This window comes from Siphateles boraxobius, unplaced genomic scaffold, assembly GCF_051911475.1.
Source record: "Siphateles boraxobius isolate OS27281-9 unplaced genomic scaffold, OSU_SipBor_1 66, whole genome shotgun sequence".
NCBI classification, from domain to species: Eukaryota; Metazoa; Chordata; class Actinopteri; order Cypriniformes; family Leuciscidae; genus Siphateles; species Siphateles boraxobius.
Genome location: NW_027509193.1, coordinates 25,451,704 through 25,466,250, shown reverse-complemented (window position 1 = coordinate 25,466,250; position 14,547 = coordinate 25,451,704). Strand labels below are relative to the sequence as shown.

General features: G+C 38.4%; 1 protein-coding gene across 1 annotated transcript in view; it reads left to right on the top strand.

Annotated features, from left to right (window-relative positions):
• The first annotated feature begins 3,991 nt into the window (after window positions 1-3,991).
• myo15aa (myosin XVAa) overlaps window positions 3,992-14,547 on the top strand; it is a 40,397-nt gene continuing 29,841 nt past the window's right edge. The window contains exons 1-8 of the mRNA XM_077213841.1: window positions 3,992-5,723; window positions 9,502-9,619; window positions 11,813-11,903; window positions 13,068-13,171; window positions 13,373-13,436; window positions 13,547-13,660; window positions 13,750-13,911; window positions 14,028-14,141. Coding sequence (XP_077069956.1) covers window positions 3,992-5,723; window positions 9,502-9,619; window positions 11,813-11,903; window positions 13,068-13,171; window positions 13,373-13,436; window positions 13,547-13,660; window positions 13,750-13,911; window positions 14,028-14,141 — 2,499 coding nt within the window. The remainder of the gene's footprint in view (window positions 5,724-9,501; window positions 9,620-11,812; window positions 11,904-13,067; window positions 13,172-13,372; window positions 13,437-13,546; window positions 13,661-13,749; window positions 13,912-14,027; window positions 14,142-14,547) is intronic.

The window sequence follows — 14,547 nt, the reverse complement described above, 5'->3', positions numbered from 1 at the left end:
AATAAGCAATGTCCATGCACTTCTCTGACCTACATCCACTACGGACCATATTTTCTATAATGTATTCCTATTGAAGACGAATGAGCCAATCAGAGTAAGAGTGGGGCAATGCGACACGACACGTGCAGCCCACCCCGATCTGCAGGCTGCAGCCCGGTGTACTTAATTTTGTCCGTCAGGAATTGATAGGATGGTTGTGGTTTGTTATTGCTGTGATGTGAGTGACAGGTTGTCCCGCCCTCACGCTAGTAAACACATCAGAGAAGAGAAGAGATGTCGCTGCAAGAAGGAAAAGTTAATTAGATTATAGATTATGAGGGCACATGAATGTTTTAAAATAATGATGACCAAATATAAATCATTTATAATAAACACTGCAATGTTCCATAAAAACAAGTATTGCCAATTTTGATTTCAAGCTGACTTAAAAGTAATAATATGTGTCCTTTAGGGAGAGACAAGATACAAATTTCTGACTGATGTTAAAACAGGTGTCCTGCTAAAAGCTGTTGTACCCGTGAAGGCCCCCAAGTCACTTTTTAAGTCAAAAAGTGTTGAGTCAATGAGACAGAATTTTAATGAAAAATTCCTTGTAGATGTGATGCACTATCACCTCTAAAATCTATAGGCAAGTGCAGATCTTTGAATCATGTCTGCAGCCACAATTAGCTTATAATAGGGGCGAGGTAGTTTGTTTGCATAGAGAGCCAGGCCTGTGGTTTCTAGAATAATATAAATTGTTTACCTTCTAGCTTCTCTGAGGTATATGATGTTGCTTTGTGTGCTAAAATGCATTTTGTCCAAATAAGAAAACAAGCAAGTCACATTACCATGGCTTTTGTTCCATCTCCGCATTTTGGAAAAAGGTCTGTTTGCGTGTGTCTGCAGCTTTTACATCTGAAAGAGAGCAGTTTGACAGAGGAACAACATAATAGATCAGCCCTAATATAAACATACAACGTGTTGGTCCAGCACAGTTCAGTGCAGCACACTAATTGTACTGAGAACGGATCTTATATTCCAGAACAGAATATAGCCATTGAGTGACTCTTTTGGAAAAGGGATTAGATGTAATGATTTTTTAAAATCAATTTTCAAGGTAAGTGTTACAACTACTGGCACAATCATGACAATATCATGATTTATGATGTTTTTATTTTACAGAATGCTTCCTGTACAATGCTAGTTTTTTATTTATTTATATTTCTTCACTAGGATATTAAAAAATAATAAAGCTGTTTATATTTTTATTTATGCTGTCCATATAATTATATATTCCTTTCATTATTCCTTTTAATATCTGTCTATTTATCACTATGTGGGCATATCTTGACATTTGACGACCGTTTTGTAGATCCCAGGTGCTTTGTTAAAGATTTCCCTTAATTATTTATTAATTAATGGCTGGTATCTGCAAGCATATGGAGGTTCATTACACCAATCAAACACTGCATTGAGTGACAAAATTGCATTTTTGTGGTGTAGCCTAATTACATTAAAATAGATAAGTCATTCACACAGTAACAAGGTAGTTTAACAAGTCAATTCATGTTTTTCTTGTCATTGCTTTTACTGTTTTTAAAATGTGGTTTCTTCAGTGACTTTGGAGTTCTTACCCCAAGACAAACAACAATAAATTGAACATTATTATGATAAGTAGCAATTCAAAGGGATAGTTCACCCAAAAATGAAGATTCTGTCTTCATTTAATCACCCTCAATTTTTTTCATATGGAAGTCAATGGGGCCCATTGACTGTTTGGTTACTGACATTCTTAAAAATATATTTGTTTGTGCTCAGCAGAAGACAGACATTCATACAGATTTGGAACTTCTTGAGGTTTAGTAAATGACAGAATTTTTGGGTGAAATATTTTTGGGTGAACTATCCCTTTAAAGGGTTGTAGACAGTATTGGATAACTGCACAGTTAAGAGGCTGTTGTTGCAGCCATTTGACATTTCACCGTGGCAAAGATGATGTTTGACATTTATTTGTGGTGTGAGACAATGTATAGATTTATTCACTTAGATAACTCGCTTCTAACCATTTCTTACACCACTGAAATTTTATCTAGTCCTCCCCCAAGCCTCTTAATTGTAACCTTACCCAGCACTTGGCCTAGGTGAATAGCTAGGCTTGGATTTAAACAGGTTCATTTAGGGTTTGGGGTATGCATTACGTCTCGCCAGGGAGACTAAGCTATGGGTCTACACGGGTTTAAGTCTTCTCTTTACTTACCTATACTCTAATATGTATTTAATTCCTCATGAAAGTAGTGCTGTATATATACTGCCGAAAAAGAATTTGAACTGACTTGAAGAGCGTCATTAAGCATTATAATGGAATAAGACATTGATTCTCTAAAAATTAAATTGATAGCTAAACGTAAAGTCATATGTGTTGAGTATTGAACACCTATTGAACGACGATTGGACATCCTCGAAAGAAAGCAGCCCAACTCCTCTTGGACTTGTTTCAAAACATAACAGCTGAACAGCTGATGCACTGCAGTGGATTTTTTTTAAATTACAGATAACCATCTCTTCTTCAAGCAAAATAAAATAAAATAATGAAATCATAAAAATAATGTTCAGTTTAAATATCACCTAAATGTATTATCACATAAATATGCAATATATGCATGTGATGGCGAATATCTGAAGCTAACAATGAATGGGGTCACTCTATATTTAGAACTTTTTCGATTAATATTTAATTATTTCTTAGTGAACTGAATACAGACCAGCTATTAAGAATTTATCCCTACCAGTGTCATGAACTCTTGGAATATTAAGTGGTCAACAGAGAGATAATCACGCAGCTTATTATGTACATATGTGATTCTTGTCTGTGATAACCACTACATTTTCTCAGAGCTGACATATGTTAACATAGAGTTGGTAGCATCATAATAATGAATGTTGATACCTGTTTGGATTCTCTCCTGCTCATAAAAATATATTGTCAAAAGGTAAAGAAGAACTCTCCGAAGTCATACTATCAATAAAGCATTCATGTCAGTTTAAACATTTACAAGCTATATTTATTCTTTGTACAAATAATATACTTTTGTTTTGTTTTATTGGCCTAAACAATGCAAAATCAACAAATCCAAAAATGTAGTTATATTCAATTAATTCAGATGATTTCCATCTCCAATAGTCCTATTGGTTGGTTGATAACATTGCTTTAAATTAAAATGTCACTGCTGCAAGTCATGGCTCAATTAAAAACAGAAAAAAACAAGTTTGGTATGACAGTATCAAATTACAGTGGTTTTATTTGTTTGGTACTCAAATAATATCAAACATTTAACCCACCTCAGATGTGATGGAGGAGACATTCCTCTTCAGTCAGTATCATTACCATAGTTTTTGGAAATGTCCTCAGACAGTTTAGTAACAGCTCAGCCAACGTGCATTATTTATACAGGAATGAGCCAAACAGATAATGTTACTCTAAGTCAGTGTAGTTTTTAAGGTGCACTTCGCAGCTATTACAGGGAGCCCTCGCATACTTTCAGACACATGCATCTGGAGCTATTGAAGGACACTACCTGCAAAACTCGAGAGGACAAAAAGTGTAACTGGAGTATTTTCCCAAGGCATGAAAAAGCTTGTAGAACATGACAAAAGGGATGCTGACATTCATGGATGCCTGAGATGAAGAGCCTTTTGTCTGTGGGACATCTCTTGCCAAAATTAGCACTACAGCCAAGGACAAGACTCGGACATTTCGGAAATGTGAGGAATACACCTGTAAGGTAGAGTCCTGAACAAAAAGAGCTATCAGCATTTTGGCTTTTGTGTTAAGTGAAAATTATTTTGACTTGGGCTTACATTCAAGAGAATTATTAGACATTATCAGACACTTTTTTGTTGAACCTGGAATCCACATGGAACATTTGTGTTACTGTTTGAGTTTTCTGTCACTGACCACCCATTTTTGATACAGTGACGTATATTATTATGACTTTTGGAGAAGGATAAAATGCCACCAAAGAAAGCAGACAAAGCTGCACCTAAGAAAGGTGACAAAGGAAAGGGGGAAGCAAAAGAAGATACAAAGGCGGCAAAAGATGACAAGAAAGGGGGAAAGGGAGGCAAAGATCCTCCTAAAGGGAAAGGGAAAGAGGATCCAAAGAAAGGAAAAGGAAAAGGCAAACCAGATCCTAGTGAATCTGAGGAGGCTTCCGAGGTGGAAAGGAGTGAGGTTGAGGACAGTGAGGCAGTAGATGAAGAGGATGTGCAAAGTGAGGATGATGTTGGTAAAAGAGGGAAAGGGAAAGCTGCACTGAAGGGAGCATCCAAAGCTATGGCAGTGAAAGCTGTAGCTAAGCCAAAGCGTGGCCAAGCAGCGGAGGAAGGTGTTGATCCAAAAAAGCCACAACTTCAGCTAGGTAAAATGAAGGACATAAACCTGAAAGGGGCGTCTTCGGCTATGACAGGCTTTGCTGTTCAGGGTCAGCAGAATGCTGAAAAGAAAGAGGATGCAAAAGCTAATTTAAAAGGTGCTTCTAAAGTTCTCACAGGTCTGACAGGAAAGTCCCCATTTTTCTCAAAGCCAGCCCCAAAACAATCAAAAAGAGGGCTAAAAACCACATCTAAGCTTTTCATGGGACTATCTGGCAGCAAGAAGAAAAAAGGGATGACCCCAAAGGCATTACAAAGTACATCAAAGTTGTTTTCAGGCTTTGGAAAGTCAAAAGCTACAGAAGAAGACAAAAATAAAAAAGAGGAGGGTGGAAGAACATTTTTATTACTCAATATTGGTGGAAAAGCAAATAAAAATGCAGCAGCCACCTCTGGACTTGGAGGCAAATTCAAAGGCTTCTTTGGTAAAAAAAAAACTGGAGCTGCACAATTCAAAAGTAAAGGATGGGCTCTGGGGAAGATAGCAGGAGCAGCAAACTGGTTAACTAACAAATTTATCTCATCCAAAACATCTGGAAGACTGGGTCGCTCTGTTCGTTATGACAGGTCAAGTGTGGGTCAATATCATGGCTATCAGAATGGAGGATATGAATATGACGAGGGTGAGTTCAGCTATGAGGAAGATGACTATGTTCAAAGTAGTTATAGCAGAAATAACACCCAGGGACGTTATAGGAGCAGAAATCATGACAGTTATGGTGAGGGGCGCTTCAGAGGACCACATCAGCATGACTACTTTGAAGATGACCAGGAATATTATGATTATCCTGAAGATGAGTATGGCTTTTATGATGAGGAGAATGATTATTATGATCCTATGAATGAGCATGAGTATGGCTATTTTGATGAAGACTATTACGATCAGTATCAGTATGATGTAAGACAGCCATATGGTTATTATGATGATAGAATCGACTATGATTACAGGCACCAGAGAATTGATGAATTTGGATACCCTGTTGATGGTACGGAATACTATGATGAAATGGGTTATGCTGTGGAAGATGAATTTGGCTACCCTGGTAATGATGTGGAATACTATGAATATGGATACTACCCAGAACAGTTTGACTATTATGGTGATCAGCAAAATTATTACATTCACTATGATGGTGTTTCAGATGCCAACATGACGTATCCAGGTTATCCATATGTATACAATCCAAATCAGTACATATACAATGGAGACACCACCGCATTTTACCTTGACTCTCAGATGGTTGCTAACCAGCCATTTATGTACACAGTGGAGGATGTCATGGAACCAACAGAACCCTCAGGAATGTATGGTAATGAATATGTACAAATACCAACAGAAGGAATATTGACTGAAGATTCATTCAGATTCCCAAGACCACAAGTAAAATTGTTTGGAAAAGAAAAACTTGAAATTGCAAGTCCGATGCAATTCAACAGGAATGATGGGGAAATGATGGTTCCAGACCAATATGAGAACCAATATGCTTCACCTATGAGCCTTCCTTTATATACTCCACATCAATCAGAAGCTGTACAAAGGTCATTTTCTCCCACGCCTATATTCATTCAGCAAACACCAGCATCTATTATACCACCTGGTAGTCCCATTTTAACCAGAACACCCCAAATACCATCCTCACCTGTTCTTCAGGCAAGACACTTTTCGTCTCCAATGCCAGTGTCACCTGTCCCAAGTAGACATTATTTTGGACCTGTTGGACTCATACCACTCTCAACACCCTCATCTCCGGTTTTGTCTGCAAGGAGATTTGACCCCACTATGGTTGAACCAGTATCTCCCCATTTCATCTATCCAGATCCTATGTTTCAGAGACATGATTTTCCACATGAAAATGTCCAACCAACAATGAGACAATTTAACAATCTCCCCTCACCACAGCTCTCCTTAAGACAAAGTAATTTTTCACCAGGTCGAAGCAGCCCTCTCCCTCGCCAAAGATCTGAAATGTATGAGGAAATGTCTCCAAGGTTCTCACCAAGGCAGTCAAGAATGTTTAGCCCAACATCATACAATAATAATGCACAAAGGCAGTTATCTCCCATTCAAAGGAGAAAATTTAGCCCCCCTTCTTCTCCACAACCATCCAGACGAGCACCATCACCTTTAGCTTCTTTAAGGGGAAAATCTCCAATACCCCAGAGAAAGCCATTTGGTTCTAGAGCACCATCCCCTCTTGTTAATGGAAGAGAGAGTCCTCCAATATCTCCACGAGGCTCAATGAGAAGGAGAAGTCCTCCTTCTTCCCCTAGACCAAGACTGAGGCAAAGTTCCCTGGCTAGGCCTGCCCCTCCAATAAAATCTCGTTTCAGGCCAATTGGTAGAAGCAATCAGGACTCTTTCATGTCATCAAGATCTATCAGGAAAAGTTCTTTTTCACCCCAACCATCTTTACGGAGGAGGAGCCCTCCACGGTCTCCAACAATAGGCCAACAGTCACTAGATGAGAGCTCTCCATACCCACCTCACAGAGCCACATCTCCCCCCCAAAGACCGGTGTCTCCGAGACCAATATCCCCCTTTGCCTCTAGATCTCAGAGACCTCTTTCCCCATCACCATCAGCATTTTCTGGCAGAATTCAACATGACCCACATCATCTACCAACTCGTTCCTCTACACGTAGATTCAGAGGATTTGGTGGCAACAAAGTGCCAATGGGAACAGTTAAGCCATCTCCCGTTAATCCAATTTTCCAAAGAAAAAGTCATCATGGCACTCCTCAGATGCAAAACGTTGCTCCGTTCAGATCTTCAGTCCATAATTTACCCATGAGTTCAGGAGCTTTGAATCAGAGTGCTAGATCCTCACCCATCATGTTGGCAAGACAAGGTTCCAGACCAGCAGGTTTTCAAGACTCAAAGAGATTCTTTCCATCTGGAACACCAAATCCACAGAGAGGGTTTCATAGACCTGTTGGGAGAGGGCGTCCTGTTGTGAGAGTACCAATAAGTCCTGTTCCACTCAGACAATCAATAAGAAGCCAGAACCATCCTCTTGTAATGAATGCTCAACCCCCTTTTCCCCAACATGTTCCAATAAAACGGCCAGGAGTACCTTCACCACAATTCTCTGTAAGACATGGTCCAACCCCATGTCCGTCACCTCAGCTTTCAGTGAGAGCTGGTTCACCAATGTCTGTACACTCTCCATCGCCAATCCTCTCACAGAGAAATGCTCTGCATAATGAATTAATCAATCGCACCTCACTCAGATCACAATTTCCATTGAGTAGCACTCCTCAGCCTCAGGTGATAACTGAATTTGCCCAGACAGTTGAACAAGGGCCATCTCCTCTACTAACAAATGCTTTACAGAACCCAAATCTTGCTGCTGCTTCGTACAGTTCAGCTCTTCCAAGGTTTAAATCCCCAATGTCACAGATCAATCAAAGTTTATCTCAGAGCTCTTCTCCAGGCTTATCAAATGCATTACAAAATCCACTTCTCCGTAATGCCACTTACCGCTCACCTCTGCAAAGGTCTGCATCTCCTCATTCTATGGTGGCACCTCAAGAGGTTCAGGTAATCAATCAGAATTATTCTCCAATGCTCTCTAATGCATTGCAAAACCCTTACCTACGTAATGCCTCCCTCACTTCCCCACTGCAAAGAAGCACATCTCCATATTCTCCCACAGCAGCTCAGCAGGTACCACAGAGCATTTTGCAATCTTCTTCAGTACTAACAAATGCACTACAAAATCCTCAATTACGCAGTGCTTCATATATCTCACCTCTTCAGCGAAATACATCTTTATATTCTCCGGTGATGTCACAGCCTGAACAGCAAACATCCGTATTATCAAATGCACTTAAGAATCCTAACTTAAAAAATGCATCCTATTCCTCTCCTTTACAGAGAAATCCTACCCCTTTCCTGCAAGCACAGGATTATTCCTCACCTTTGTCAAATGCATTGAAGAATCCAAACCTTCAAGGTGCTTCATTTCGGCTACCTGATGGATCAATAATATCTAGAAATGCATCCTATACCTCTCCTTTACAGAGGAATCCTACTCCTTTCCTGCAAGCACAGGATTATTCCTCACCTTTGTCAAATGCATTAAAGAATCAAAACCTTCAAGGTGCTTCCTTTCGGCTACCTGATGGATCAATAATATCTAGAAATTTAGGAGGTCAAAAAGAGGAGGCTACTACATCTGTTCTGTCAAATGCTTTGCAAAATCCCAGTCTCCGGAAAGCAACTTATAGGCTCCCTGATGGAACGATAATGAGAAATGAGCCAGCACAACCAACTCAATCTACTTCACTGCTATCCAATGCTCTTCAGAATCCAAACATTCGAAAAGCAAGTTACAGGCTTCCTGATGGAACACTTGTATCCAATAGCACTGATCAAACCGTGGACACAACAACATCCTCACCATACTTGGGAAGTGCTCTACAGAATATAAACCTACGTAAATCTTCCTATAAACTACCTGATGGTACTCTTTTTTCCCGAAACCAACCAGCAAAGCAGTCACCCTCTCCACATCTTTCAAGTGCTCTTCTGAACTCAAACCTTCGTAAGGCTTCTTACAGACTTCCTGATGGAACACTTTTGACTAAGAGCTCTGAACAGGAACCGGAGCAATCAATTTCATCTCATTTGTCAAGTGCATTACAAAATGTTGGTAAGGCCAACTATCGCTTACCTAATACCTCCGGCCTGTTTAGAAATCCTAAACAAGAGCAAGCTCCCTCTTCAATGCTGTCCGGTGCCCTCCTAAACCAAAACCTTCGTAAAGCTTCTTACAGATTGCCTGATGGATCAATCATGACAAGAGGTAAACCAGCTCAAAGTGAATCTCCCACTTCACCCTTTCTGGGAAATGCCTTGACGAATGTTAACTTGCGCAAAGCCTCCTACAAGTTGCCGTCAACACTGGGACGCTCTCCAGAAGACCCAAGGTACGCAGTAGTGACCCCTCAGATTCAGGGTCAGTCTGGTGAACACTGGGCTCAAAATCAAATAATAGATTTTCATGAGCCAGATGATGTCTGGTCTTCAGAAAGAGTCCTCCCTCATCATACTGTTCAGAACCTCACAAAATGGTCCATGTATAGGGATGAAGAACTGGAGAATTTTGTCGTCCCTGTGTTTCCTGGCCAAGCGACAGATAGCACAGAACCTGCATGGCTACCAAATAGAGAAGGTGAACCTCAAGGGAACTGGTATGACAAGGTAACATAACTTGCAAATAGTTACTCTTTATAAGAAAACATTGCTCAGCTTTTAATTGCTATCTACAGTAGACCTTTCCTGTAGAATTATTCTACAGTGGAAACAAATAAAAAATAATAGTACGATATCTGTACCACTAAAATATTGCAATTGTATGACTCAAGATTCAGGTTAAAACAGTTAGATTAGAAATTTAAAACTATGGGTCACAAATGATGTTGGGCCATGTCAAATATCAAAGGAAGACTTTGGTATTGACTGGATATTAGACAATATAGACTAGGGATGGATGGATGATTTTATACTGTATTTAAGTTTGTGTATACAATGCACCAAAATACACCTGCCATGCCAGCTATATCACAACAGCGTACAGGTATCATTTCGATAGAGCTTTTTTCTATTTAATTTTATACATATTTAATTTTAAATTTTTTGACAGGAATGAAAACAACGCCATGAGGGATAGAAGTACAGTGTGTTCAATGAATTGTACTATTGTTTAAAAACATGCCAGTTGCTGATGAAACATCATTCCAAAAATCTTTCAGTAGACAAAAATTCAATAAAATAGTGTATGCCATTGCAAAGACTATAAGACTTGCAAGTATATCCCTCACAGACTCATTTTCATCCATGTAAAATCAAATATTGCGTCTCTACCCTGACTAAGGTCTATAAATAATTATAGTTTGACATACTGGCTATATGTCATGTTTGGTTTTGGCCTACACATTGTTTACACAATTTTTTTTTACTGAAATGCTTTTTAGATGTACTCAATCCGAAGTCTGCCCACAATGCTGTATCGTGAACGTGCAGATGAGGATGGGTTTGAGGACATGACACAGCTTGAGTATGAGATCATTGAATAAGATAAATGCTATATATAATGACATTTTGTGTTCACTTTTAAATGCTTTCATAAAAAATAAAACTCTTTTCAGGGACCTGCATGAAGGTGCTGTGTTGCTGAATTTGAAGAAAAGATTTGAACGCAATTTGATATATGTAAGTCAAATGCAAAGTCTGCTACTCATGGACAGAACAATTTGTTTCTTTATGACTAAAAGCTATCCATGTGTTTCTTTAGAACCAAGAAATATGTATTTTGACGACTGGTTAAAAAAAAAATTAAAACACTTTTATTCTGTATATATTTAGTACAAAGAGTTTTGGGTGAATTTAAAAAGGAAATTAAACAATGATGTGTTTTGAAAAACAATGTTGTTTTTGTTTGTACCAAGACTTACATTGGAAGTATTCTGGTGGCTGTTAATCCCTACAAGATGTTCAACATCTATGGAACAGACATGGTTCTACAACACAAAGGGCATGCGCTTGGAGAGAATTCTCCGTAAGTTCTTTCATTAATCAATTAATAAATTCATAATACTTAGTTTGAACCCTTTACTTTAAACTTCAGTAGTATTTAACCGGTACTTAAGATGATCGCTTTATTTTTATTTTTATCAATGATAGGCTAATTCCTTATACAGTATTGTGCTTTTTTTAAAATGTTTTGAACTTATCCATTGTTTTTGCAGACATCTATTTGCTATTGCAAATGCCTCATACACAAAAATGATGGATGCCAAAGAAAACCAGTGCATTATTATCAGGTAGGATTAAATTAAGGTAAACATGTAAGATTATCTCACAGAATTTAATATTTTGAATATTTTTTTAAAATATATATATGTTTGAACATTTTTCAACTAACCTAACTCATAATGTGTTTTTGGAAAGATTAATTAAAAGAACAGACAGACTTCAAATAGCTAAAATAATCTATGTCCTGTCACCTTAAGTAGTCTTTTACACTGATGGACCCATCAGTGTCAGTTCTACTTGACACAGCTGATCGCCTGGAACACTTTAAACCTAGCTCTGACGGAGATACCTGTAAGGAAAGACTACTGATGTCTAGGCTATGATTGCACCAGCAGATCATGTCTCTGTGAAATGCACCCATCGCTGTTCAGAGTAGCTGGAACGACAATCCCAATCAAGCATTAAATTTCACTTCTGTCTGATGATCAGACACCTCGCTCATTACTTAAGTGCATGGTAAAAGACAAGAAAATCGGTTCCTCACATGCCAAGCCGCATTCTATTCCAATTAAGTAGTTAAACTGGTACTTTAGGGGGTTAGAGTCATCATGTGGTCTAAATGTGCTTATTGTCTTTCAGTGGGGAGAGTGGCTCTGGCAAAACAGAGACCACAAAACTAGTTCTGAGGTACTTAGCCGCAATACATCACAAACAGAACGTCACACAGCAGGTATGAGTTAATCTAATAAAATCTTTGAAAACTGTTAAACTCAGTTCATGCACATTTTATAACTTATCTTTTTCTTCTATTTTACTTTTATATGCTATCATACAGATTGAGGTATTGTACTTTTGCGTGGCCTTCTGTTGTTTGCAACCTTTATATGTTGCATGGCTTGTTGCAAAAGTTTTTTTTTAATTACCTGTGGAGTATTAAACAATTTAACAGAAGTGATAGAAATCTATGGAAAGTATCTTCACCTAAAAGAATATCACATGCTTTCCAGAAACAGTAAAGCAAAAAAAAAAAAAAAAACTATTCTATATGGAAGATAGTAAATATTAACACTGGCTGCCAGAGTGACTGGCTTCAATCTTTAAAAAACTTGAATTTTCTCTTATTACACTGGTAGATTATTTTGACATTATAAACAGGTTCAGAAAAAAAACTCCCAGTGCAGTAAGAGAACACATATTTCATATGATGGGTCATATGATGGTTCTAAAAAGAACATTATTTCGTGTATTTGGTTTAATGCATGTGTTTACGCGGTTCTAGGTTACAAAAAAGTTATTATTTTACACATGCTGTAGCCAACATTATTGTTGCTCCTCTATGCCCCGCCTTTCTGAAATGCGTCGATTTTTACAAATCTCTTCGTTCTGAAAAGCGCGGTGTGCTCTGATTGGCCAGCTCCACGACATGGCGGCGCCGGCGGCAACAATAACACAGCGAGAATAAAAGTTACGCCTTCTTTCTTTGCTTTTACATTTGGGCGGTGTAATAAAACTCTGCCCTCACATACTGACGTAGATTTGTGGGGGCATGTTTGAACGAAGCGTTTTAGGCGTGGCTGAGCCTTAACTTTTATAAAGAATATCTCTTTAGGTTTGACACTTTGAGCTTTGTAACTCGGCAGATCTTATGTATGCACTAACAGCTACATAACACACTAAAGAAAAAGGAAAACAAGAAATCGCATCATATGACCCCTTTAAGATACAATCTATGAACACAAGTCTCATGCAGTGTTGCTTCTCAAGTAAATTTATCGTTTTAAGTATTTTAGATAGTTTAACTTGAAAACAAGACACAACTATTAATAATTTGTTTTTGTTTTTTTGCAGTTATTATTGCTACATCTCACATTTTAATGTATGTCTTAATCTACAGATTCTTGAAGCAACGCCTCTTTTAGAGTCTTTTGGAAATGCCAAAACTGTACGGAATGATAACTCCAGTCGATTTGGGAAATACATGGAAATATTTATGGAAGAGTAAGTTTATCAATTCCAAATCTCTTTACAATGTTAGTGATACACCTATGAGGAAACACTTATGCAGTACCTTTACAACTGAAAGAGGATAACAGGATCAAGATTCACATGATGCTGGTTAAAATGACTGTATGTTAGAGTACATGGGTTAAGTTGCAAATTACATATTAATGCTTGTCTGATTTTCCTGCTCCCAAACAGAGGGGTAATCAGTGGTGCCATAACCTCACAGTATCTACTTGAAAAATCCAGGATTGTGTTTCAGGTATTCTTCATAATGCTCATAGATATTTTAAGTAATCATTTATTAAACAAATTCTTTATCGACGACCACAGTGTTAATTTTTCTCTATTTTCTTCATTTTTCTTTCTCAGGCCAAAGATGAAAGAAACTATCACATTTTTTATGAGATGCTTGCAGGCCTTCCTTCACAGCAGAAGCAGTCTTTCTACCTTCAAGACGCCGAGACGTATTATTACCTCAATCAGGTGAGGCCATGGTTTAATCTAACTAGTTTGTAAAAAATAAAAAATAAACTAGATTGTTCTCTTTCATGGATGCTCTATTTGGTCGTTAGGGTGGAGACTGTGAGATTGTTGGCAAGAGTGATGGGGAGGATTTCCGCAGGCTCCTAAGTGCCATGGAAATACTTCACTTCAGTGCTGAAGACCAGAACGGTATCTTCAGAGTCCTGTCTTCCATCCTTCACTTAGGAAATGTCTTCTTTGAGAGATATGAGGTACATTGAAACTCAAACAAATGGTTGCACCCACCTCACTTGGATTCCCCTCATATTGCTGCACTATAATGCTCTATTTCAGTGGTGCAATGCGATAAGTTTGATTTTTTTGACAGACTGAATCTCAGGAAGTGGCATCAGTAGTGAGTGCTCAGGAGATCCGAGTGGTGGCTGAACTTCTACAGATTTCCCCAGAGGGTCTACAGAAGTCCATTACTTTCAAAGTCACGGTAAAAATAACCCTGCCTGATGATGTCTTCAGTACTAGATAAAAGATTCACCTTGAACATGAAAAAACATAATGTAGGTAGATTTTTTAGGATATGTCATAGTCTTTATTTAGTGCTATTTGCATGCTATCCATGCAGATCTGTACTCGCAATACCCACTTTGAAGGCCAATTTCACAATGCACCGACAGATGCCGACCAACACCACCAGACACGTTTGTTGGGTTTTGTCGGATCAGTGAGTTTGTTGTGCTGGTTTTCACTGGTTGAACTTATTCAGTTTGCATTTGTCGGGTTGTGGAATGTCTAAGAATGTCTGAGAAGTGACACACTGTAATCTGGTTATTGTTTGCGTTGGTCGCCGTCTGTCGGTGCAGTGTGAATTGGCCTTTACATTTGCCATTGTC